General features: G+C 44.2%; 1 protein-coding gene across 7 annotated transcripts; it reads left to right on the top strand.

Moving 5' to 3' along the window:
- Positions 1 to 26,592, top strand: akap11 (A kinase (PRKA) anchor protein 11). 7 transcript variants are annotated; one of them, XM_039817671.1, is made up of 12 exons: positions 1 to 19; positions 5,809 to 5,913; positions 6,505 to 6,615; positions 6,711 to 6,764; positions 6,879 to 7,010; positions 8,076 to 8,340; positions 8,738 to 13,151; positions 13,422 to 13,589; positions 17,472 to 17,558; positions 21,496 to 21,542; positions 23,633 to 23,832; positions 26,180 to 26,592. In XM_039817671.1, exons 1-12 carry the CDS (start codon positions 17 to 19, stop codon positions 26,363 to 26,365), a joined length of 5,772 nt encoding a protein of 1,923 aa, XP_039673605.1. In that variant the 5' UTR covers positions 1 to 16; the 3' UTR covers positions 26,366 to 26,592. The 7 variants fall into 7 exon arrangements, with proteins under 7 accessions (XP_039673605.1, XP_039673606.1, XP_039673608.1 ...); XM_039817672.1 differs by having other exon boundaries at positions 17,475 to 17,558; positions 26,180 to 26,591; XM_039817674.1 differs by having other exon boundaries at positions 13,449 to 13,589; positions 17,475 to 17,558; positions 26,180 to 26,590.
- The last annotated feature ends 1,041 nt before the right edge of the window (positions 26,593 to 27,633 follow it).

The following is a 27,633-nucleotide window of genomic DNA, read 5'->3' as shown; positions in this document are numbered from 1 at the left end:
GAAATTGAATCGTCAGATGGTAAAGTGTATTTATATAATTATGAACTCATCCAGTCAATTTTCAGAGCACATGTATGTGGCTCTTGGGAAAAATTGAAATAGCTATTTTACCAGGTCAAATGCTGAAAATAGATTGAACTGTGATCCTGTCTCTGCTTGCAACCGGGTCCGTGTCCCAGCGCATTAATGTGTTCTCGGAAATATGTAGCCTAGCAGACAGGTACGCAAACGAGGCAGATGAAAAAGGAATTGTTGAAGTCAATATTAAAATATCAAAATCAGAGGGAAAAGACGTGCAGAAAAGTAACTCAACAGTGGTAACAACAGCATCGGGAAATGCCATGAAAAGGAGACGTTTACACTCAATCCAGAAGAATGAAAATTCAGGTATTACCAGGGCTGCCAACTCTCACGCATTGGCCGTGAGACACACGCATTTGATTGGTTTCATAACGGACGAATCGTTCATGCATCGCGCATCAAACACAGCGGCCACCGTCAACTCCGCTGGAGTCCGACACTGAGCGGTGAGCTAAAACCACCTAATAATGTTTGGAATATGCAGCAAATCACCGCATATTGCTGTTGGTTAGGTTTTTTGAATCTACCGTAACGTTATCGTTAGCTGGGTGGCTAGGTGTTAGCTAACGACAATAACGGTGACATCACAGACCGCGGCCTGGTTCCGCTGCTAGCCCCCCAGTGATTGACAGCCTGTCAACTAGCAGAGGTGGTTACCCTAGCTGTGGGGTTTAAAGTCGTCTCGTGTTTCGCGACGGTTCGCTATGAGCTGATATGTCTACATAATGTGGCTAGCGAGGTAGCTAGCCGTTTGTCTGTTTGTGGTAGCATGGAGCCTGAGCGGTCGTGAATCAACATCAGCATCCACAGCGTGTGGCTCTCTCTGTGGCCTGTCGCGAAGGGTACCAGCCCCACAAGCTGCTGGAACATTAGCTAGCCGTTCTTCCAAACGTCCAGTGCCTGGTTGAGTTGCGTTTTTATTAAGCGTTTGGTAACGTAAATAGGCGTACTACATACATACGTAGTGGTGTAGAATAGAACATTCAGTCCGCCAAGTCATGTTGTGTTGTGTTGGGTCATGTTGCAATGGCGATACAATCGAACAAATATGTGTGGCCCACAGTGTTTAGTGAATACATCATTTCTCATAGGCCTACATGGCTCATGTTTCTTTGAGTGAAGATTATTTTTTTTTCCTTTCTAAAACAGTTACATTGTGCATATTTGTTATAGTGTCTTTTACATACATTTATTTTTTATTTCAATATTTCTATTCTGTGTTTATTTTCTACACTGCTGTAGTACTATTGTTAGTTTATTCCCTTGTGCTTGTTGTAACGTTATGCACCAAACACAACAAGGCAAATTCCATGTAAGTTAGGGAACATTTTGGCATTAAATCTCATTCAGATTCTGATATTGGAAGGTTGTTTTCAGCAGTGGTCAGAGAGAGAGAGAGAGAGAGAGAGAGAACATCACAGAGGTGACACTTAAAAAAACTGAAAACTGTGGCGTGCAAAAGTATTCAGCCACCCTGAGTAAAAAATAGCTCGAGCTCAGTCAGGTTGGATGGAAAGCGTCTGTGAACAGCAATTTTTCGAGTCTTGCTAGAGATTCTCAATTGGATTTATGTCTGGACTTTGACTGGGCCATTCTAACACATGAGTATGCTTTGCTCTAAACCACTCCATTGTAGCTCTGGCTGTAGGTTAAGGGGCGTTGTCCTGCTGGGAGTTGAACCTCCGCCCCAGTCTCAACTCTTTTGCAGACTCTAAAGGCCGGGACACACAGGGCCGAAAATCGGCCGTTGGACAGTCTGGCGAGGTCAATGACTCAAATCTGTTCGGTGTGTCCCGTGCCGTCGTCCGTTTGGGGGGCTGTCGGCGTTCATTTTGGCTGACCTGACATGTTCGGTCGGCGACGGGGCAGTCGGGACTCACCCGGAAATGGCGAGCGGAATGAGGTGACTAGAGTCTCTCAAAATCTGACGAAAACCTTTTAAACTGACCTTTGTTGATCTGAAAATGAAGACAGATTCAGCAACTGCACGGCCTATTTCTCGCTTATAATGTTTTCACAAACGCGTTTCAGTGAACTATTTTAGTACAATATGAGTTATCGTATTCTGAACGGCCGCCATGACAGCCTGGCTTTGAATTTCCGGAGAAAACAAACCCATGTGACGCGTCTCTCGTCTCTTTGGTGTGGCACTTTTTGGACCAACACGGGGAGGCTGATCGTTCCGACTGGCTTTTCTGGCGACGGTCTGGCTGGTGTGTCCTGGCTATAACCGGTTTTCTTCTAAGACTGCCCTGTATTTGGCTCCATCCATCTTCCCATCAACTCTGACAACTCTGACCAGCTTCTCTGTCCCTGCTGAGGAAAAGCATCCCCACAGCATGATGCTGCCACCGCCATGTTTCACAGTGGGGATGGTGTGTTCAGTGTTCATTTTCCGCCAACATAGCGTTTTGCATTTAGGCCAAAAACTTTTGATTTTGATCAGAGCCCTTTCCTCCACATGTTGGCTGTGTCTCCCACGTGGCCAACTGCAAACGGGACTTCTTATGGTTTTGTTTCAACAATGGCTTTCTTTTTGCCACTCTTCCATAAATGCCATGTCTTTGTAGGTTTGCAGTTGTGCCGTACTCTTTCCATTTTCGGATGATGGATTGAACAGTGCTCCGTGAGATGTTCAAAGCTTGGGATGTTTTTTTTTTCTTTTTATAACCTAACCCTGCTTTAAACTTCTCCACAACTTTATCCCTGACCTGTCTGGTATGTTCCTTGGGCTTCATGATGCTGATTGTTCACTAATGTTGACTCTATCAAACCTCTGAGGCCTTCACAGAACAGCTGGATTGGTACTGAGATTAGATTACACACAGGTGGACTCTATTTACTAGTTAGGTGACTTCTGAAGGCATTTGGTTGCACTGGATTTTATTTAGGGCTATCCGAGTAAAGGGGGCTAAATACTTTTGCACGCCACACTTTTCAGTTTTTTATTTGTAAAAACATTTGAAAACCTTGTATCATTTTCTTTCCACTTCACAATTATGCGCCGCTTTGTGTTGGTCTAACACATAAAATCCCAATGAAATATATTTACATTTGTGGTTGTAAAAAAATAAAACACACACAAAAAAAAATGATAATATATACAATTCTCTACTTATTTTGCCTTTTATTGTGGCAGCAGAATACACATTTAGCGGCTAGCCATGCCTTACTAATATCTTCCCCTAATAAAAAAGGAAGCTTTTTGTCTGCATCAAATTTTTGGAAATATTTGGTTCTTAAGTCTTTTATATTTGGGACATATACATAAGAAATGTGATACTGTTTCGATGTCCTGGTGGCAGTCTCTCTCTCTCTCTCTCTCTCTCTCTCTCTCTCTCTCTCTCTCTCTCTCTCTCTCTCTCTCTCTCTCTCTCTCTCTCTCTGTCTCTCTCTCTGTTCTGTTTATCTATCCTAAGGCCACCCACACTCATGCTCAAAATTTGCCCACATCAGCTCCAAACAAGATTTTAGACTACACAGTTTCTGCCCTTGACAGGTTGTTTTGCTGTCTCCCTTCTAAGATGATCACAAACACCCTCAGAATCCTTGCTTAGTTTCATTACATTCTTTCTGCAAACGACGATAATTAGCTTCATGAATCAGCCCTTGAGAATTAGTTCAAGCCTTAACTTAGTTACACTTAATTGCAGTTTTTCCACGACATGACTAACACCGAATACATGTGGCATTATGTGACCACATTGGTTGCATGAAAGGCGATGACGTAGGCCTATTTAGTTGATTCTCATATAGTCCATCACTGAATACTAAAGCTGTGAACTGAACATTAAAACATCCCAGGCTAAAAAAAAAGAAGAAGGAGGCTGATTTGCCAATTACTTTGTTGTTCATCTCAGTTCGAGATAGTCCCAGCTATAATGGATGTCATTGTGCCTGCTTTCCTTGTGAGTGGATTTGGGATGTACTGCATAGTTGAGGTTAGGCAGCAGTGGCTGGCTGTGTTGTTTTTTTTTGTTGTTTTTTGTACAGCCCACCAAAGCGCCCGTGAGAAGCTAGGAGGTCCTGGATGGCCAGAGGAAGCCAGTGGCATGTGTTCTACCCCTCTGGTTCTCAGGATGCAGGACGGGCTGATCAATAGGACCGCCTGCCTGTGTCTAGACTCATCTAGCTGCTTTGGACCATACCTCAAAGGAGAGGCTTGGATTTCTTGGGAAACTTTTCGTTCTTGTACACTGTAAATATTTTGCCTCCCCCCCCCCCCACCCCCCCCACCCGCTCTCTCAATGCTGCTTACCGAGTGTGTTTCCCCTGCTCAGAGCACACACCCCTGCTCTCTCTTGCCTTGCTGTTTGATCTTTGATGCAGGCCCGGCTGTTTAAAGAATATCAAAAGAAGCAAAGGCCTACTATAGCTTATCCTCACCAGCAGGACAAGTCTAGGCCTACTTATAAGAAACTCGATTCATGTTATTTTCACACGGGCTTTGAAGGAATTGTGGTCTAGAAGTTTGGCTGTACAATCCCAAAAAAAGCAGCAGGAGTTAACCTCCTGCTGCCTTTTAGTATTGCCTCTTGTGGTGAAATGTTTTGTAATCCGTTTCACAGGCTTGACTCCGTTGATAACCGTTGGCTCAGGGAATTAGTGAATGGCACAGGTGCAGTGACATAGCTCTTTGTTGCATGTAAACCACTAGGGATGTATTCTAGACCCACGACGTTCCACTTCGGGGATTGCTCCGGTGCCGCAGGAAATACCGCCAGATGCATGTCTTTTCGCTGATGTCTTTTCGCTGATGTCTGTTCCTCTTCCTTTGTGTTGGCGTTCTAAACTCTGGTGAATTTCTGAGGACTATGGTTAACTGCTCCTCAGATCTCTGCAGGGTAAATCCAGACAGCTAGCTAGACTATCTGTCCAATCTGAGTTTTCTGTTGCACGACTAAAACAACTTTTGAACGTACACACGTTCCACCAAAACAAGTTCCTTCCCGAGGCTATTTAGCAGAGGCACCGAGGCTCCGTCCAGCGCTTAGCGCCGCCCATGACGATTGTGATTGGTTATAAGAAATGCCAATAAACCAGAGCACCTTTTCCTCCCATCCCGGAATGCTGTGTGGACTAGCCAGACCCTCCTCCTAAGTGCTGTGGAGGAGGGTCTGGCAAAGCGAGACTACTAGGGATGTTACAATCCATGTTATGTTCTTCTTTACAGATGAAATAAACGTCAAACTGACTGACACAAATATTCGATACCAGTACAAATACCGTGACCTCAATCCCGGTTTCTAAACGATACTTTTTTTCGATACCAGTTTTATAAAGCCAAAAGAATTTTCAACATTACGCATTACGGCACAAATCTTTTTATTTATGGTTCAGCTCCTACTACGGGAGCCCCGTCTCTGTAGAGTTTTTCCTGCGTGTCTCTACGACATGTAACGTTAGACAGCTAATCACAGACATTATTAGATCTTGGTAGAAGCATGCTGCATGCTTATTGGCTCACTGACTCTGAGATTTACTCCTTAGGTATTGAAATTGGGTATGGAATGCGTACAAAGTATTGAATTGGGTACCCAGGCCTACTAGAGAGAGAACCTCAGACACAAAGCTCAGCTGTGGGGCTGAACGTGATGATATAACTCTAACTTTTTATGCTCTCTTCTTTATTTTAGCAGTTTGACGTTATTCTCTAAACTTCTTTGCCATGTCACTAACTCTGTCATTTTCTATTTTCCTTCACCCCTGGCACCTTTCTGCTTACAGGTGAGCGGCCAGTCAGCCAGCCCCGTGCAGCTCTCTGTTGCTATGGATGCCTGTGCACGTATTAGAGGAGTCCCCCTAAGGTCCAGGGCCTCAGTTCGGAAAGAGGTCTGTCTTCCGGGTCATTGCATTTTCATTCTGCAACTATCTGTAGTGTGAGATTTCAAGCGGCCCCTCTCCAGTGTTTATTTTTGGCAGCAATACCATCTGACATGGGGCTTTTATTTATTTGCACATTATACTTAAAAGCATTTCTGCAGGACACATTGAAATCAGATTTAGCTTGCTCACATAACACTGACTGCAACATTTTCCCTAAACTTGTAATGCTGACGTTCTGTTAATACGCAAGAGATCGTGTCTTAGTTGTGCGTGATAATGCCGTACTACTGTACTTTAACTCTTTGTTTTGTGTGATTGTGGTCTGTAGCTAGATGTTTAGTGGAGTTTCTAATGTGGTGAGATGTGTTTCCACTCCAGTGGATAGGCCAACACGATCTTACAGTGTTTTTAAATGTCAGTCGGATTAGCTAGAATCTATATTAAAGTCATATTTAAAAGCAGGCGGATACATAAAAGTAGATGCACACAATACTGTTCTTCATTTATCTTTCGTGCATGCTACAGTGATTGGATAAATGCATACACATTGGTTTCTCATTCTTTCTGTTGGTCTAAAAAACACTGCACATGTTGCAGACTGTGCGTGACAGTGGGCCGCAGTGTGTGAAGAACCTCTTTAGGAATAAAAAGGAGCTATGCAGCGTTGCCCTGGAGCTGCCACCCAGAGACACCACAAGACTAACGGAGGTTTGTCACACAGAAAGCAGTGCAAACCTATGCAGAGCTCAGCCATATTCAAACATGAGACGCATTGGTGCTGACCATCAACTGTGCTTTTTCAGATTCATTTTGTGTGTCTGCCTGGTCAGTGTGAAGGGGAAGATGTCACCCAACAGGTATGTTTTCATAATTACAAACATGAATTAATGTGTGTAGGTCCTGCAATTAACCATTTGAGCAACAAGCTAATGTGCTTCTGCGTCGTCGTCTTCTTCTTCTCCTCTCCCCAGGCTCTGTCGTCTATGCCAGGAGGGCTGTGTGAGCTTCTGAGGTCCCTCCACGTTCACAGCCTCAAGAATGACGAGGTGCTGCTGCTCAAAGACTCCCGCAGGCTGGCAGAGCACAAGGACGCTGGGCCTCAGGTAGGTGATAGATCTTTCATATTGGAGGTATGTGCTCAGTCAGCGTGTTGAGCAAAGCAGAAGTGAGCAGAAGGCAGAGAGGTGAGTAGAGAGAATAATGAGAAGTAAGAATGAGCGACTGTACTGTAGTTTTTGGTGCAAGAAGCTAAATCTATCCTAACAAAATGTATAATAAAAAAAGCACCAGTGGATCAAGATTATTTCTTCTATTTCCATAGAATTAGCTCCTGTGTTAATAATCTCCCTTGACAATGTAGCCTTACCCTAAAGCTAGGGTAACTCAACAAGTGCTAATGAAACCAGAAGAAACAAGTTTATTTACACTAAAAACATGCACATTTGAGTAGTCAAATTTAAAGATATCTGATCCTCTTGGCAGAGGTTTATTATATTTTAAGACAAATTTAACTTTTAATGTTCATTAGTAAAACTGAATCACTTTTAAGGTGTGGCATTTTTGTTGTGTGTTCCTAAAATTCTTTCATTTGTTGACTGAATAGTTTCCTCATATTTGGCCTTGTCTGTGCCTGCAGGTAAACACACATACCAAGTCTTTTTCTCACTCTTGAAGAAGTGCAGGTGGGATAGGCAGACAAAGATGTTGTTTTTTTCAGCCCACGTTTTCTAGCCTTGTCCTTCCTGGTCACGTGTGCCGTGTTTGGGTACACACAGGCCCTGCAGCTCACTCTGTGGTTTCGCCGTCCGTTTCAGACATTGAGTCGACTTGTACTGAGTGATTCTGCACATGCAACAGATGAACTCGCAATCAGAGTACAGACATAACAATACACTTCTCAACTTCCTGCTGTGAGATTAGGATATGAAAATTCCCATGTGAATTTGCAAAAGCCAAGATCTTTCACAATATCAGCTGTTCAGCTGATTGCGGGACACGATCGCTTTGACAGTTTATAGACTGTCTGCCTGTTGGTTACAAAGGCTGTTATTTTTCTCTAAATGAGTTGAACACATCGCCATGTTTAACGTTTATTATTTCTCTTTCCCTTCCCTTCTTTTCCTCTTCCCCTCTTTATGTGTTTCTGTGCTGTTTTCATCTGCCTGTAGTGCTGGTTAAAGGCTGTGTGTGTGCTAAGGCATAATCCCAGGACTAGTGTCTACCCTCAGGCCAGTGTTGCATCTTTGGTGGGCTTGCTGGGGTGCTACATGGCAGGTGTACGCTATGCTTTGGAGCTCCAGGCTCATCAGAGGGGCACAGCTGAGCCCAGCCAGCCAGAGGAAGATGACACCAACCAGTCAGTCTCCTCAATCGAGGATGACTTTGTCACAGCCTTGGAGCATCTGGAGGAGGACGACACAGGAGACAATCCCTGTAGGTTTAACATCTAATGCTTAGTGGCATTTAATAGCTTTTGGTCTCTTATGTAGAACATCTTGTGACCCCATAAACTGAATTCAAATACTTCAGCAAAATCCAATATGGAGACCTGAATTTAAAACCCTCTGTTTTTTTTACCATCATAATCTATGCATTCTTTAAAAAGTAGCAAACATTTAAATTGTGTTGGTTCACTGCTAGATGGCACTTTTAAGTTATTTTCTAGTTGGGATGCACTTTCTCCTCTACCTTTTCATATAATCAAGGCACAATAAATGATCAGCGTTTGTTTTCAGTTAGCTTTCTTTTGTGGATAACTCTCCTCTTTGTATGATCAGTATTTAACAAGTTTCTTCCCCTCTCCCCTTAATGTCAATCTCCAAATCTGCAGCCTCCTATCGCCATTTTAAAAAGCGTGATGTGGCCTCCCAGACAGTCCCAGCACACAAGAGAAAAAAGGAATTATCAGGCTCCCGCATTATCATTAGCTCATCTTCAAAAAAGAATTCAGCCAAACATAGGCCTGGTCCAGATGCATCTGTCACAGTGCAGAGGTCATCGGGCGTGGAATCCCAATGGACATACTGCAGTCCCGGAGCTCGTCTCCCCTCACCTTTGATTCATGTCAGTGAATCGGAAGAGTCAGACTGCTCAAGCCCCAGCCCAATAATTTTTCTGGATGAGGTGGGCTACCAGAAGAGCCTGCTGGCCAAGCTAGACATCCCCCAGGTGCCAGGGGGGCCCAGAGAGCGAGTTGAAGACTCAGACTCTGAAGTCAGTGAATTCTTTGACAGCTTTGACCAGTTTGATGACCTGGAGGAGCTGAGCTCAGAGAACTGCGCTCTCTCACTGCCTCTGGACGCCATCAGTGCCCCAACCACACAGAACCAGACCAGTGGGTCAGCATCCAAATATGTTTCTAGGGGCTGCTCAACCAAGGGTATGAATCCTCACCGCTTTGACCAGCGCACTCTCCCGGCCAATGTGAAAAAACCCACTCCTCTGAAACCAGGCTCTCCATACTCGCTTCATTCTGAGGTGCCTGACTCCCCTCGCCCAGTGCAGACCCCCTCTGAGGAGAATGGTGGCCCACTCTTCAGTCCTGTCAGCTCCTCTGCGTTCAGCCCCCTAGTGGACTCTAGCGGACAATTGGAGTACTTCTGGAAGGCAGATGAGGATGGACAGGACAGCTCAGAGCTACGTAAACCCCAGGATCTCTGCTCTCTGTATAAAACCTACTCAGACTTTGCCAGCAGTCTGTCCAAAGAAATTCTGGGATCTGTGTGTGGCTACCAGTCTGCCGTTGACATCAGTGACAACAAGAATCTCAGCTGCGTCTGCCACAAGGAATTCAAGAACCCTTCGGGCTACCTGATGAAGCTCTCAGAAATTCAAGAGACCGTAACGGTGGCCACACTGCAGAAGAAGTCCCAGTCTCTTAAGGATGGCATTCAGAGGTTTGCCACTGACCTTGTGGAAATGAGCTTGGGCAGCGCCTTGCGAGACCTCCAAAAAGGTGTATCGTCCTGTACCACCACCTTGTGTCACCTGGCTGCCAGGCTGACCTCCTCAGTGTTTCAGATGGCCTTCCATGAGATTGGCATGCGCCACGCCTATGTGTTGAAAGAACGAGCAATCAATGGATTAGCTGGCTTCCTGGTCGGAGAGGCTGTGTCTGGGGCGCTGAAAGATTTTCTGACCGTGAAAAAGCAGATTTTCCACAGCACAGTGACACGTTTTGCTGCCGATCTGGCTGAAGAGCTTGTGTTTGAAGGCATTATGGAAGTGTGTCAGTTCTCCCACCCCTCAACTCCTCTCACCCCTAGTGATTGGTCCTTTGGCCATGGGCAAGAGGGGGGGGAGGAGGAAGAGGAGGAGGTAGTTTCCTCCTATGCTTCAGACTTGTCTGAGTCTGTTATCCAAGAGGCCTTCATAGAGCTCTCTCAGGCTGATGTTGCCTTCACTAGCCAAGCGGCTATTAGTGTGTCTCTGGACAACATCTGTTATGTCAGTGCAGAGAACACTAGCGCTCAAACCTGCAGTACCTTTGCCAACCAGCAGGTTTTAAGTGCCAGCTTAGCTGCTGCGGCCCCAGGGCCATCAGGAGAGGATGCTACCTGCACAGTGAAGAAAGCCCTTTTCACTGTTTCAGGCATGGCCAGCTGTATTCCTGTGCCCCAAGCAGGCCAAGCCCTCTCCCACCTTCAGGATTCTGAGGAGACCTGTCAGTGCAAGTCTAGCTTGTCAGATACCCCACAGACCAGCCCCAAAAGATTAACTTCATCTTCTTCTGACACTACCACATCTACACAAACTCACCTGTACAGTCATGGAACTCAGACCCCCATACCTGGAGAAGATCCCTCCCAAGGAAAGTCCCCATTCCAAAACTTCTCAGGCAACATGATGGATATGATAGTAACTGAGGCTTGTGAGCTAATAACTGCTTCTAAGATGAAAAAGAGTTTCGGCGACTGTGCTGATTTCTTTACAAAAACAATTGGAAGCAGAAGGGACTCTTCTTCTAAGCAGGAGGTGGTTATTTATGACGCTCCAGATTCCCCTTCAGAGCAGGGAGCTTGCTTCAGATATGACTGCAGAGATTCTGGGTATGCAAGGAAGGGCGTCCCTGTTGAGCAAGCAACCGACCATAGCATTCCTCACATTTCCTTTCAGATAGGCTCTCAAAGCAAGCGGAGGGCCAGCTGTGAGTTAGACCCCAGGACCAGAGGTGTGGCTGAAACGCACCCTGTGATGATGGATACTCTTGATGTGCCGGGGAACGAGATGGGTGGACAAAGGAGGATATCTGTTCCTGGGGATGACTCCGCTCCAAGCTCTGGCCAAAAATCTGGTGGGACTCCTGGCACTCCTCCTTCTACCCCTCAGCAGCCCACTGAGGTGTCCAAGGAGAAACAGATAAAACAGTTCTCCAAGAAGCTGAAAAGCAAGCTGGCCAAGGAATTTTCCCCTGCTACCCCCCCACCCACTCCTCACTATCAGCCTGAGCCTGGCCCGGGGCCAAAAGACAACTCCCCTGAGGCAGACAAGGCTGAGTTTATGCTTAGACTGATGAGGTCTCTCTCTGAGGAGGCAGATGGCAATGAGGATGAAGAGGAGGAAGAATTGGCAGAAGATGTTGGTGTTGGTGGCACTAACAGATGTTTAGAGACGGGGGGTGGCCTGCATGTACTGAACCAGATGTCTGCTCGCAGAATGTCCAACAAGGAAGCTCTCCACTATGCTGAGCGGTTGGCTTGCCACATCGTCTCCATGGCAACAGAGATGGACACCCTGGGAGTTGCAGAGGAGGAGGAAGCGATGAGCAATGGCAGCGAGAAAAGGAGAGACAGTGTGGCTCAGTTCTCAGAGCAGACCCTAAACACCTTGTGGGTCTATGCCGGGGAGGTAGCAGGAGAGGTCATCAATGATGTGAAGAGGGTGGTGAACGCTGCACAGCAGTGTCCATATCACAGAACTCCCGGAAGAAGAAGCTTTGACAGATCTAGCTCTGATAATTTGTCTCACCACCAACACCAACACCAGTCGCAACCCAGTACAGACCAGAACAGAGACTGGAGGGTAGGGAGGCTGGCTGAGCAATGGTCTAATGACCTGATAGCCTCGGTCTTTCGGTCTCCCACCTCCACTTCAAGCACCATCTCCAGCTCTAGCTCTGGCCTGTCCTCGGAGTATCCTAGCTGCGAGAGTGTGACAGATGAATATGCTGGCTACCTTATCAGGGTGCTGAAAAAGGAAGGAGGCAGTAGGGAGTTGGTCCTGGACCAGTTTGCGAGCCGTTTGGCTTACCGCTCCATAAAACAGGGCTTGGCTCATGCTAGTCGCAAGATCAAGCAAAGATCCTCTAGCACCCGCCTTCACTCATCCAAGTCGTTGCCAGATGAATGGAAAGCTTCTGGTAGTGAAGCCTCGTCGCCCAAGGACAGAGTAGAGTCAGTAGTTGGTCCCTCGGGCGCGGATGCTCAGTGTTGTTGCAGGGACTCTGAAGAGCAGAGTCAGAGGGAGTACATGGATCTGGTCAACTTTGCAGAGTCTTTAGCTTACAACATCACCTGTGATGTCACACGCAAGCTGCATCTTTCCTCTGCACGACTGCCCAAGTCTCTCACCGACTCCTGTCTTTATAAGAAATCCAAACTTGAAGACATGGCAGAGAATCTCATCAGGAACTCCTTCTCCTGCCCCGTGTTGTCCAAGGAGGGTAAGAGCAGGCATTACCACAGTACAGGAAGCCTGTATGATGGAGGCTACAGGACTAGGGTGATGCAGGTCGTAGAGCATTATGCCAGGAAAATCGTTGATGACACTCTAAAGATGAGCCTGGCTTCAGTTGGACATTCATCCCGAGAGCACCAGAAGACCCAGGGCCACAACAGACACTCTCACACCCAGCGGTTGTCTGAGGGGCCATCACTGGGCCTAGCCCTGGGGGAGAGGGTGTGCCGTTATTGTCAGGTCCAGGAGTGCCTGTACTGCACAAAACCTAGCAGGCACCACCACCGGCCTGTATTACAGAGGAGGAAAAGGGGGTCAGATTGTCAAGCAAGGGCCGAGCGACTCTCTAGCCTGGAGATTCCCAAGATCCACATAGACCTGGACCACAGGGCAGTTTTTGCAGGGGAGATGGTGTCCATGGCAATGGAGACAGCTAAACGGGAGCTGAGCAACACTAGCCTTAATGCAGACAGTGGCATCGGCCATGATGGAACCAGCTATGCTGAGAGCCTGACTGCTGAGATCATGACGTCAGCCTTGTCCAATATCTGCCAGACCGGTAACATCAGGTAACCACACCAAGATTCACTTTACTAGTTGCTTTTTTTGTCTTGTCATGTCCATATCTTCCTGTTATGGCTAGGTCCATGCATACATACTTTAGCATTTAAGGAGATTTGTTTAATTTACTTTTTTTGATTGAAAAATCCAAAACCCTTTTACAAAATGGTGCTTTAAAGCTGCTACTATTCATACTATACTTAACTTTACCATTTAAATACATTAAGAGAATTGTCATCATGAATCTGTAAGTGTAAATATTAGCATCATTGAAGCAGTCTCCATCCATCTCTCTGTGCATTTAGCTTCCCAGGCAGGGAAGCCACTGAGTCCTCTGTGTCCCAGCAGCTGAGTGTAGGAGATGACAGTCTGGGCAGCTGGTCTAACCTGAGCTTTGAGGATGAGCACCCAGACGACAACAGCAGCTTTCTCCACCTCAGTGACAGGTATACAACCAGGGCTGTGACATTGGCACCCGCCCGCCCTCCAAAAATATTAGTCGCTGGAGTACTTGCCACAGTGCCACCGCCCGACACAGGAACACAGCTGTGATCCAGTGTGCACCCCACGGCCGAAGCATGGTGGCCTATCCGCACACCAGACCAGCAAGCTGGCCAATCCCGTAAAATATCCCCCATGCTACATAGCGGGTTCGGCCGAGGCAACAGTTGGCGTCTGTAGGAGTTAAAACATTTTGACACGAGGTTTGTAAAAGAAGCAGAGAGAGTGCGCAGCAGGACAATAGACTTATTAAAAAGCGTTTGCTCTGTGCGCTCCGCTTCCCGCCACCGGGGGCGCGTACGTGCTGCATGAGTGACACGCGAATGATCACTCCAAACCACTTTCAATTAATCTTCTAAACCCCTGCTTCACTTTGTCATGCTACTTTGTCATGTCGCTTAATCCATTGCATGTTTTCATACAAAAATAGTTTCACACACATGATAGCTTATGTTTTATGACTGCAGTGTTGTACCTTTTATGCAGTCTTGATTTGGGTGTGGTCAGTGGTCATTTGCATTTAAAGGGAGTTGTAAATCTGGTTCTTCAAGTTAATTGTAGCACACCACAGTCAACTTTATTCAAATAAAAAGGAATTCCCCACAAAATAGTGGCTGGTGAAATTGGAAAACCAGTAGCCACAGTGGCTGGTGAACAAAAAAGTCAATTAATGTCAAGCCCCGTATACAACACTGAAATTTCCTAATTTGGGATCAGTAAAGTCTATCTAATCTTATCTAAACCACTAGCTTTCTCATACATCGCATACCAAATATCCAGTTACCTGTAGGGCACACTGCTGCTATCTCCCCTTCTGTGAATGTTACCATAGTAATAGATAATGAGTACACTTTGCAGATTACCAGACACTAAAACCATATGTCTGCTAAAGATATAGTTGTCTTTGTGTGGGTGTAGGAAATGCTCTCATGTTTAGAATTACACTTCTGGTTTTACTATTGCAGCAATAACCAAAATGCACAGCATCATACCAAAATGTTAAAAGCATGTCATTTTTTATTCATGTGGTGGCTTGTAATGGATTCTGCTCTGACTGTGGCTTTTTTATTTTAACATACACAATATTAGATGACGGGGGGGAATTTGATTCTTGATTAAATCTAGCTCTTAGCTCTCCCAGTCTTTTCCTCTGGAGCTTTTAGTGGCTCAGGTTTTCAGGCAGTGTTTTCCATATTTTGTAGGAAGAGTAGGAGTTATTGAAACCCTCCTGTGAACTGGGTACAGTTTTGTCTTCCCAGTGTTTCCCAGAGAGTATGCAGCGATAATTTCATTTGATATGATGACAGCTGCTGGTGTCGTCTTCTCAGGAGATTGGGTTGCTCTTTCCAAAAGGGTGGCAACAACAGGAGACCCATGCTACTGTCTCAGCCACATGAATGCCCACTCCGTTTCTTACTTTGGTCTTCTATTTAAATGTGAACATTTGCTCATGGGTTCTATAAAATATGTATAAGATACTGTAAGATACCCTCTGGCACAGTTGAATTCTCTGGGGACTATGTTGACACAGGCCCATTTCATTCTAAATGATTTATTTCCAAGAAATGTATGCACACTTCTCTGCTAAACAAAAGATTTAAAGTGGTGTTTTTGCATGATTCTTTGTGGGAAAAACTCACTTTTACAGATTGCGGTTATAAAGCACTTTTCTCGTCTTAACGACCACTTAAAGCGCACGGATCTGTCGATTTAAGTCAACCGATCGGTCAGTCGACAACATCATAGGAGTGTTAGTCGTCTAAGAATTTTGATTGGTTTTAGTCGCGGACAGCCCTATCTGACACAGGTTTAATATTTCAGTTGGAGGCAGTGGAATTTATTTCTGCGTAGACTCTGGACTTAAAAAGTGAGGCTTATCACTTTAGTCGTGCTGTGTCAATTTCTGCTGTTCATTTCCTCTGACCCAGAGAAATACAGAAACACTCTTTTTTTTTCACTCCTGTGGTTAAGTCTAAAGAGGGGGAGGCTTCCTACAGTAAGTTCACAGTGTATAGTTTGGCTTCCTCATTTACACTTCACCGCCAAAATGCAATTTTCTCTGATTTGTCTTGCATTATACATGAACTCTAAGATTTGATGTAGCTCTCTCTGCAGCCAAGTTCTTCTCAGAATGTTTGTGAAATACACCACAGGGAGCAGAATTGGCCTTCTGTTGTTAGATGGACGTTGTCCCTATTTGTGTGTACGTATGCAACAAAAACAAAAAGAGAGAGAGTTGGACCGAGTGAGCCTGAGTATCAGCCCTCTAAGTGACAGGGTCTCATACAAGTCTCCAGCCTCTGGGAAATTAGCCTGTTGACATTTCTGGCAAAGGTTGATATCTCTACGGAAGCGAAACTGACATTTTAAATTCTTTCCCAAGATACCGAAAGCACACATTGTGTTGGCATCTAGTTATTTTGCCATCAGGGCCAAGTTAACGTATCATAATATTGTCTAAAGGTGTGTCTTTGAGTGCTTTCTTCACTTGAGGCAGTGTTTCTACAGGAACAAAGTCCACCATGTGTAGTTCGTGGACTCTCTTCAAAAGCCCACTGCAACCATATCCGCTCGGCAGATGAAATAACAGAATGTAAAAAAAAAAAAAATAGACGACGACTTTGAAGGATTATTAAGACACTGAGCATGATGATTGACTAATTGAACACGCTCTCACCATGTGTCATTCACCCGAACCGCAGGGAGAAAGCTGTAGCTGAGGTAATGCAGATCAACGGAGGTATTTTTAGATATCCCAAATGTTCCTCCCGTCAGCCATACCGAGAGTGCAGGTTCCAGCCAGCAGGCTAATCATTGACTAATTACAGAGAGAATGTGTGTTGTTGTGCTTCTGTTGCCAGCCAGTTGTCCTGTTGGAACCCACAGGATTAACGGGATAATGTGAGGACGAGAGTGTCATGATCTCACATTTCAGGCCTTTAGCAACTAATTGGTTCGATCAACATTACAGATGATTCAGTGGGATGTGCGGTGGAAAGATCTGTATCATTTAAGGAATCCTCCTCTGTTTAGAACCTCACCTGTCATTAAAAGGATTAGTCCAAATGCCAGAAATGGTCATCTACCTGAGTAGTGTTTGTGGAAGCTCTATGATACATGATGGGGCTGTACCGACTGTCATGTTTTTACATCCAAAGCTTCTTTTGAGGTTTTGGAACAAATCCTGGAACAAATTTCTCAATTCGGTTTTATAAATGTCATTTTATGGCATTAATAGACTTGTGTGCGGCTTTTTTTTACCTTTAGTGAAATGTTGTTTATGAAAGGCTAAACACCAACAGATATAAATTGAAGCAGATTATTTTGTGAGGTAAAAACATGTTGTGAATTTTGGAAATGATTACAGCTATATTTTTGCATTTAAATTTTGACTCGTGGAGTTTACAGCGCTGTGGAGCAATTGGAACGGTTTGGATCACAAGAGTCAGAAACAATCCTAAGCAGCCACCACTGGAATCTAATTCTACAAGTAGTATAATAATACTATTAGCGTAGCCTAATCTGTATCTGCAACTGTGCAGAAATACCGGCTTTAAACATAATGAATAGACAGAGGGGGGGGGGGGAAAGAAGCTACACAGGATTCAAATTTTGAATTTGATTGTCAGCATTACGAATTAATCTTTAAAGCTTTAAACTATTCGGTACAGCCCTACATGATAGATGTGGTCATTCTAGCAAATGGGATGAAACTGCTTATTATATCCTGAACTTTGTTTGATTTCAGAAGCTCTCTTGTGATTATGTCCTTCTCAGTGGGTAGCCCCTGTCAGTGTCATAGCGCTGCGTTTGCCTTCTCTCTCCAGCAGCAATGGGAACAGCAGTAGCTGGAGCAGTCTGGGCCTGGAGGGGGAGGCGTGTGAGGAGCGCATGTCATTCTCTCCCTCGGACAGGTTGGTTAGCGACTGGTTGACACAGTGACCTTTCCAAAAATGCCCGTAAGACCTGGGGGTTCACTAAGAATGGGACAAAGAAATAGTTTGAGTCATTGAATTTACTATGATGCCAAAAGTATAGAAGGAAGCGTCTTAACTAGGGCTGGGTATCAAATTAGATACTATTTAGGCACCGACCGAATTACCTCCTTAGTAGCGTCAGTGAGCCAATCAGCACGCAGCATGCTTCTACCAAGATCTAATAAAACTTGTAAATGGCTGTCTAACGTTACACATCGTAAAAACGCGCAAGAAAACTCTACGTTACACACAGAGATGGGGCTCAGCAAAAGAAATGAAAAGATTTGTGTAATCTCTGTGTAATTTCTTTTTGTTAAAATGGATTTTATAAAATTGGTATCGAAAAAAGTATCAATTGGGCGCCGATATCAAAGTCACGGTACCGGTAGTCTATATACACAACATTCCATTTTTGGGATTGATAAAAGTTCCTTCCCCAGGCTATTTTGCAGAGGCGCGGTTGCTCCATACAGGGCTTAGCACCGCCCAGGATGATTGTGATTGGTTTAAAGAAATGCCAATAAACCAGAGCACGTTTTTCTCCCATCCCGGAATGGCAGTGCCAAACTATGGTGTCCGTATAGGCACCCGTATTGAAATGTTTTGAACGATACCCAGCCCTACGTGTAACCGATCAATGAGTAGAACCAAATTGGAACCAGGGGCTTGTTTTCATCCTATGAAAATGATGTACAAGATTGTACCATGGTATTTTGAGTTATACTTTGTCTCATACTCGGAACCACCAGCCCCTTGCATGTGCTTGTTGATGTTTGCATGTGATCTATTCCTCACACTATTCATGTAATTTAGTTGCTTAAAAGAATAATTTCTATTGTAATTACATTTTGTGAGTCTTGCCTTCCTTGCATTAATAATATTTAACAGTTCAAACCCACCAATACGTTCAGATATTAGTCCTGCAGGTGTGCCGTCATGGGCCGCGATTCATTTAAAAAATAAAAAATAAAAAATAACTTAATCTGTACTGCCAGCCATTTATAAACGCAGCATTGTTTTCTCAGGCTGGTGAATGTGTTTTTGCTGCCATCCATGTAGCTGCTTGTTTCGGCTCATAGCAGTCTCAATCAACGTGTTCATAACATGCGCTTGCAGAAAACCCCCAAGGATCATTTGAGGTTGAGAGGCTGCCACTGAACAGCAATCTTTCAAATGCAAAAATGCTTATCCTTTAAACAACTTTCACATTTCCTGGGTTTTATAATCATCTAGATAGTGAATGAATGAATTCAGTTCTGTTTGGCAGCTGATAACTAGTTCTTAGATGTTAGGACTACCGACGGATATCTGAATGAACCAGCAAGGCAATCACTGCCTGGCAACTGCATGAGCAGTACTCCCAAAATGTGCACTGTAATGGATAACTTACAGTATATTAAGCATGTTGATGCATGTTGACACCGGCCTGAAACGAGTGGCAAAACTGCTACAGTCTAAAAAGGGCTACCACTTATAAAACCACTTTTACAGCCCTTTTGTTCCAACCTTTCACCGTTAATGGAACCGTACGTACAGAAACAAATTTAAAAATCTCTGCATTGAAGAGTAACCTAAACCCAAATCCACATCTATATGAGGCCTGATGAAATCTGATCAAAAGCAGAAGACAGGACTGGCCAAATGCTGTTTCTGTACCTTGTCTTTGGTGTCACTCTCCAAAAAGTAACACAGTAGGAGACAATGGGCAATATGACCTAAATACCACATGCATTCGTCAACCGTCAGATATTTTGCCATCAAGTTTATATGGTGATTATTCAACCATTATTAGACCGTTGGACGCAATGTTGCAAAGCAATTACAGCATTGCTTAATGACAATATTAAAAAACAAAGTTCAATGTGATGCAAGTATTTAATTCACTTGATTTTAACTTGACAAAAACGGACATTTCTGCCTAGTTAACTTTTCCATAAACAGTATCTCTGCTGATTTTTTTTTTTTTAGAAAATGTTTTAATCACAATACATATCGATATTGCAATGCAAAATAACATCGTCAGTACAGTAATAGAGGATTTCATACATACTGCATTACCCATTTCAACCCAAGAGAACATTATTTAGCAATCCGGATCAACAGCAATTAGCAGTTGGCCAGTTCAGTGCCTGCCATTAGGTGGCAGGTTTCTCACAGAGTCACATTTGTAGTTTTTGTTACTTCCAAAGATATTTTTTTTTCTGCTAGTTGCCAATTGCAGCAAATACACTGGTGGGTTTGGACTCCTCAGGCAATGCCATAACTAGCTATGGATGATAGATAAAACTAAAGTCACACTGGTATTGTCTTTTTAATGCGTGACTTTGTAGCTGGTGCTGCCCTGTCTGTCTTAGGCTACATTTACATCGCTACGTTTTGGTTTCTAAGCAGAGTTTTGAGCCAAAAACGATCTCCGTGCACACAAGTGTTTGTAGCTCCAGTAGAAGAACTAATCTCTGTTTAAACTAACACGCCCAAACCGCACATCTCATCAACCTTCTCTTATACCAGGCATGCGCATGCCAGGGTCAACAGGAGGCAATGTGTGGACTCCGCCCGTTGCTGGTAGTTGCCATGGTAACGTTATTAGCTTAGTCTCAGAAAACGAGACGCCATGACCCAATCAGGTGGCGAAACATGGCGGTTTTGCCAAAGGTCTCAGTTTGTGGCCGTTGCTCACCTCTCCTTTAACAACAAGCACATAGCCCGATGCAAGTGTCTTTGCTAGTTTAAGACCAGCGCAGTTGTCAGTTTCCCGTCCAGCGCCCACGTCGTTTAAATAGCAAATGCACCTGCACCCATCTATGCGCCCATGGGCGTGCTGGTCTTACAGGGAGGTGTGTTCAGGTGCATTCTGGGCGTATTGCTATCTTAAGGCAGCGGGAAGTGATCGCGCCATTGACCAACAAAAACCTGGTCTAAAGTCAATAGCGCAGCATTTCATTGTTATTTTAACAGCAAATTAGTAAAATGCTCCTAGGCTCGTGCACACACACTATGCTTGTTACACACACAGGGAAGCGCAGCAGCACACAAACATTCAAAAGGTTACAATAAAAAATATTACGGTGCAAATCCTCCCTAATGGCAACGTGCCAAGGTCCAAACGCGCCTGGCTTTTAAAGGGAATGGGAGATGATCTCTGATTGGTTGATTGCATGTTATGCCCAAAACACACCTATGAATTAATGAAGACACTAAGTACAACCCTTTAGAACCATGCACCCGGCGCACCGACCCTTTTTTCCGCCGTCAAACTAGCAAAAGTGGATTTGGACACGCCCAAAACGCACTTGTGCCAGGCGCTTAGATCGTTAAAATAGAGCCCTGAGTCGTCTTTTCTTCAGGAGAGAAACGAGAAAGGGTTAAATCGTTAAAATAGGGCCCAGCATGTGAAAAGCATTCTTTCTTAGGCATCCTCCTTTCTATGATATCCTTATGATATCGAGCAGAGTCTTAGTGTCTATAGCCGTGGGCTGTGTCAACAACACTGTGATTAACAATCTTATAAAGTGGAGAAATGCCACGTCACACAGCAAACATTTGCGCAATTGACAGAATGGATGAGTAGATATTTTTTTTTTTTTAGAATGGAAAAATCAACTATCAAGATGGGCTCTCAGTGTGTCTTAACTGACAAAAGAAAATACATTTACTGGAATATAGGAAAAACAGTTGATGGGAAATATGCGGCGTAGCTGCCTCGAAGTATTTTGATCAGCATTGCTTTGATTACAGTACACATGTGGCTTCTGATATCCTGCTATGCTTTTAGCTTAAGCATGCTTATTGTCTGTATCCTCTTGCATGCAGCCTCGTCTCCCCAGCCATCTCTCCCTCCTCACTAACCTGTGTGACATTTCTCATCCAACAGTGACAACACAGAGGACAAGGAGACTGAGGTGAAAGAGGAATCCAGCGGTAAGGATGTTTTACTTCCTGCAACTTCACCTTCAGAGTAGGCTGGCTTTTCTATTTCAGTAAATGCTATTGTGAACAAGGCTTTTCATTGTCGATTAATCTGTCTTATTATTCTTTCGATTAATCGATTAGCTGTTTGATCTATAAAAATGGTGAAACACGTGGATCAGTGTGTCCCAAAAGCCCAAGATGACGTCCTCAAATGTCTCGTTTTGTCCACAACTCAAAAGATATTCAGTTTACTGTCACAGAGGAGAGAAGAAACTAGAACATATTCACATTAAAGAAGCTAGAAGCAGAGATTTTATACTTTATTTTCACAACAAATGACTCAAACTGATTAAGTCGATGATCAAAATAGTTGCCGATTGATTGAAAGTTGACAACTAATCGATTCATCTTTGCAGCTCTACAGTTTACCACACTTTTTGACAGCAGTGGGCTATGGTTAAAAGACAAGCCAACCCCCCACTCTTCTAATTTGAGATATTTCCACTCCTTGGGATTCAGAACAGTTGGTCTACGTACGTCTGTCTGCCTGTCTGAATGTGTCGTAGCCGGGGATTTTACCACCCCCATATTCAGCCACACTAATGCTCATTCAACCACTCTGCTCCCTCCATATTGTGTGTGTGTGTGTGTGTGTGTGTGCGTGCGTGCGTGCGAAACCAGAGCAGCCCCCAGTGAAGGGGAACCCAGTATTGGGCAGAACAGGCTGCCCTTTGCTCGGGGGACCAAAGGGCTGTTACATATTACACTTAGTGTATCCGTCTGTCTTTAGGATGTACTGGAGAAGAAGAGACACAAAATATCAAAATTAAGTGCAATACGAGGAGGAGGATGTGTCGTGGGTTCTCTTCTGTGATTGTGAGGAAAGGTAGAGGGGGTATAGTGTCTGGTTTATTAGATGTTCATTGAAGCATTGGATGAGATAATGTATGATTACGTTTCTATGTAGGTTAACTGTATGTTTATTATGTGTTTATGCGTGATGTGTCGCCATTTCGTTTCTCTCGAATGCCCAAGATGAATTTCTCCTATAGGAGACAATACAGGCTTATCTTATGTTATCTTATCTTACTTTAAAGCTTTTTGTACTCTGTATACTGCTCCCTTATGGACTAAGTTCAAAAAGGCAAGCATGCAGAAGCTTAAGGTTGCTTATAATGACTGTATGAGGATACTGCTCAACAAACCCAGGTACTCTAGTGCAAGTGACCTGTTCTGTAATGCAGGGGTCAGCACCTTCCAGGCATTGCTGAGGAGTCTCATCTACAAATTCATTTGTCGCCTGAACGTCTCCCAAAATAGCTTTGTTATGCTATTAGTAAATCCTAGGTTTAGTGCCATACGATACCAATCATCACTATGGAAACACTGGTATAAGTGTCTTTTATAGAAATGTGGTATTGTTGTTTCTTCTGGATTTTATTTCTTTGTATATGTTTTTATTTGTTTTTAAGGTATGTTGTATGTCATGTCTTTGTCTCTTGAATGGACCTTGAGTCTGGAATAAAAACGTTGATTGATTGATTACTAATGCAGGGGTGTCAAACTCAACTTCACTAAGGGCCAGTAAGAATCAAGAGCAATATGAGTAAAAACTCCTTTGTTCCCTGTGCAAAAACTTGGCTTAAGTAGCACATGTTATCTTGATTTTTAGAGCTGGCTACGGTAGTATTGTGTAAAATACTAAAAAACTCGGTTTCACTAAGGGCCACACTGGGAAAATACGAATTGCATCAAGAGACAGACATGTAGAGTTAAGTGACATGCTTTTATTTTGAAAAAGTCAAACCTCTTTGACTGTATTACTGCATGTCTTTTAAAGTCTTCTCACTTACAGTTTGGTTGACGTAAAGCCCTAAACTGAAGTCAGCCAAAAAAGTTCCTTAGCCATCAAGAGAAAAGCACAAAAAATTGATTAAAAACTTGGAAAAAAGCACTACTATGTACGGTAGACTCGTTTGTCTGATCAGTGATTAAAAGAGCCAGTCTAAAAAAAAGAATTCTCTACATAAAAAAAACAGCAGTATTAAAATATGCAGGGATGATTCATCTTGAATGAACCAAATGTGCTTGTGCTGCAGGGACTCTGTGCGTGGACAGGACTCAGGTGCAGGCTCCCAGGTCTGCACTGGTCGTAGTGAACTCGGATGTCAGGGAGTTGGGCCGTGGCCCCCAACACATGACCCTGGACCCTCAGCTCAGGAGCATGCTGCAGTGGGTGGCAGCCTCCATGACCGACATCCCCCACATCCAGCTGAGTCCTGACAGAGAGCTCCAGCAGGTGATTGCCCTCAGTCCATGTTCATTAGCTACCATCACTGTGGCATCTGTTATTAATGTTTATCGGTGTTTTTTGGCTCACTGACTCTGATGAGATTTACTCCTTAGCTATTGAAATTGGGGAATACTTTCGAGGCAATTTGGTCGGTGCCTAAAAAGTATTGAATTTGGAACCCATCCCTAGTAATTAAACATCAACACTTTCCTTAAAGGAGAATTCTGGCCAATTTTTACCTGAATCTTGATCACTATATGTCTGCGAGTCCTGTCAATTGGAGAAAAAAAACTGGAGTTTCTGCAGCTACGTCCAGAGCTCCCAGTTAGCTAAAATGCTAGTTGTCAGGGCATCTTATAAAGAGTGCCTTTGTACCTCTCATCCCCCTCATCCCGGACGGCAGCTAGCAGTTAGCAGGCCGAGCTAGCTACCGGCAGGATTGAGACAAAGTAGGCTAGGTGACAGTACAAACTTTGAATTTAAACGGTTTCTTCACAATGTCTGAGTTGAAAACGCATCTTGTTGTCATGTCATGCACAGACATTTTTATTGCATTTGTGTCTGTTAAGAGGCACAAAGGCACTCTTTGTAAGATGCCCCGACAACTGGTATTTCAGCTAACTGGGAGCTCTGGACGTAGCTGCAGCAACTCCAGTTTACTAGCATCGATTGTGTTAGTTTTTTTTTTTCCTCCTATCGACAGTACTCGCAGACATATAGCGATCAAGATTCAGGTAAAAATCGGCCGGAATTCTCCTTTAACCAAAGCCAAATGTCAGTTTTAAAGGTTAGCTATCTTGTGTCGTGGTATCCTGGTTTCCACCGCAGTTAGCCTTCCTGTCTATCCACTGTCATTATCTAATAAAGGGAAAAGCCCCCAAAAATTATCTTTTAAAATAGTTAAATGTAACAACTTAATGTTGAATTCAAACGCTCTTTTCACATCGTAGGAAAGCACATCGCTAAGATGATTAAATACATTTTCACTAACCAATGTATGATGAAGGCATGTTGGGTGTGTGAAATTAGAAAGCTAACGTTAGCTAACGAGCAGCAGCCGGCCGTTCGGTCACTGTAGGGAGACTGCCGAGAGAACGGCTGACAGCCCGGGAGAGGCACGGTCTGACCGGCCGAAGCCGAATCCTGGATTCGGTGCATCCCTAAAATCAGTTCGTAATTTCATTTTATTTAAACTACTTGAGCTCCCCGCAGTCTTTCTATGTACGTCCTGGCAACTGCATAAGTACTACCTGTGGTACAACTACCCCTTGTTGGGAATCAACATTAAACTGCGACCCGGTAAAGTGACCCAGTTTGTAGAATTCCCAAATATTCTTTCTTTGACCATCCTGTAGAATGAATCTATTTCTTTAAAGATATTGTGCGTAGTTGCTGTCGCCCAAATGAGGAATTCCAAGTTATGACAACAAAACTGTCAACGCGTCCACATGACATGCTTGCTACAGTTGCATTTCTAGAGATGAATCGGCGAAATCACGTTTTATTTCTCAGATTTACGGCTTTGTTCTAACGCTGGGCACTCTCTCTCTCTCTCTCTCTCTCTCTCTCTCTCTCTCTCTCTCTCTCTCTCTCTCTCTCTCTCTCTCTCTCTCTCTCTCTCTCTCTCTCTCTCTCTCTCTCTCTCTCTCTCTCTCTCTCTCTCTCTCTCTCTCTCTCTCTCTCTCTCTCTCTCTCTATCTCGCGCGACCATATAACATTACCGTGCTTTCGGGCGGTCGTTGAGGCTCCGTCTAAAACTCTCCCATTTCGACCAGCTGTTTGTAACATAAAAATAAAATGGATTATGGATCATTTTATTATTATAAAACGTTCTAAAATGTTTTTTTGTCTCGTCGCGAGTCTTTGGTCTGAACTGAGCTTTAGTTCAATTTTATATATGGTTCTATGTTGTAATCTTTGATCTGAACGTAGTTTCTGAGCTTAGTCTCATTCCAAATATCCTTCTTCTGTTGTTCCTTATGGATCTTTAGAAGTTTCTGTTCGACTATATTTATATTACACCGCAAATTGAATGATTCCTGAATTACTAATTCCTGAAAATAAAATGTAAATCGGACAGAGGAAATATTTCAGAAACATCTCGAAAAGGAATAACTGTGTGCTCTATCCCAGTTAAAGATTATATTTGGTCCGCCCAAATCGCTCTGGCAACTGGACAACTATTTCACATCTCTGCTTTACGAGACATGACTCGACAAGACTAATGAATGAGAAACCCACATCCCCTTCTTGGCAGTCTACTACACTAATAAATCTGAATTACAAATGATAAGCCTTTTGTGGCCTCCTTTTTATGTTACCGAAGTGAATGATAACTTGTGTGCCCTTTCAGCTCCCGGCGGTGGTCCAAAGGCTTCGGGAGAGGAAGTGGAGGGTGGGGGAGCTGCTGCACACGCTGCTGCGCTACTGTGAAGAGGGCCAGGCACACAGTCCGTCCCAGGCCAGAGAGGAGCCACTGCAGGCGGGCAGAGAACCTCACCGCGTCCCCCTCTTCCAGTGGCTCCTGGAGCATACCTAGGGCCTCTCCTCTCCTTCTTCCTCTCCTCTCCTCTCCTTATTCCCTTCCCTCAAATCTTCTTGCCTTTCCTCTCCTTTACTTCGCTCTCCTTTTCTTTTCTCTCCTCCCTCTCCTTTCCTCATTTCCTTCCCTCGCCTTTCCTTAATTTCCCTCAAATTTTCATTCCTCTTTCTTGCCTTTCCTTTCCTTGCCTCTCATTTCATTTTTTCCCATTCCTCTCATTTCCATCTCCTCCCTTCTTCCTCTCCTTTGCTTTTTCCCCTCTCTTCATTTCCTTCCCTCTCCTTTCCTTCCCTCACATTTCCTTTTTTCCTTCTTTCCTTGCCTTTGATTTCATTTTATTTCTCAGTTCCTTCCCTCTTTCCCTTTCCCCTCCTTCTTTTTTTTTCGTCTTATTTCCATCTTCCTCTCTTCTCCTTCTTCCTCTCCTTCTTCCTCTCTTCTCAGCTCCTCTCCTCTCCTTCTTACTCTCTTTCTCTCCTCTACTTCTTCCGTTCCTCTCCTCCTTCCTCTCAGCTCCTCTCCTCCTTCCTCTCATCTCCTCTCCTTAGTTCTAAAACAGGGCTTTGCAAACTCCACAGCCCTTAGAGGGCGCCATAGAAACCAACCGATCTAACTTAACTCTGATGAATGTGGGCGGCGTGTGTTTTGCATTGCATGCTGTGACCCAGAGTACTTCTGTTGTTTTTGATTATTTTTTCTTTCCACCTTCTGTTGTGTTGTTGCAGTTTTCTTATTAATCGGGCAGCAGCATACATCACCCGTGTTGATTTAGTGAGCTGTCTCTCACCCGCCTACACTTCTGAATCAAAGCCCTCACACCTTGCTGCCATTGTGCTTGAGCTACAGAGAGAGAGAGAGAGAGAGAGAGACCCATCCCATCTGTTCCAGACAGAGAGACAGTAATGCAGTGAGTTGAGAGAAAGAGAATGTGGTTGTTTTGTTTTTTGTCAGGGAATCCCCATAGCTGCTGGGCAGATGATGTCATCACACCCACAGCTCACCTCTGTGGTGTTTCCACATGTTAAGAGACCAACCATGCGCTCACACACACACACACACACACACACACACACACACACACACACACACACACACACACACACACACACCACACCCTTGTGTTATCAGAGGGAATCCAAGATACACTGACACCACTCCATCTAAAATGATTCCCCCGTAGTATTCCATGATTGTATTGAGCGACTGTGCTTGTCTTTCACATTTGGTGCCAGTGAAGTTTTTCCTCTGGAGCTCTGACGGAGTTA

The sequence above is a fragment of the Perca fluviatilis genome, chromosome 12, assembly GCF_010015445.1.
Source record: "Perca fluviatilis chromosome 12, GENO_Pfluv_1.0, whole genome shotgun sequence".
NCBI classification, from domain to species: Eukaryota; Metazoa; Chordata; class Actinopteri; order Perciformes; family Percidae; genus Perca; species Perca fluviatilis.
Note: the sequence above shows the minus strand (reverse complement) of the source record. Positions and strands in the feature narration are given on the sequence as shown.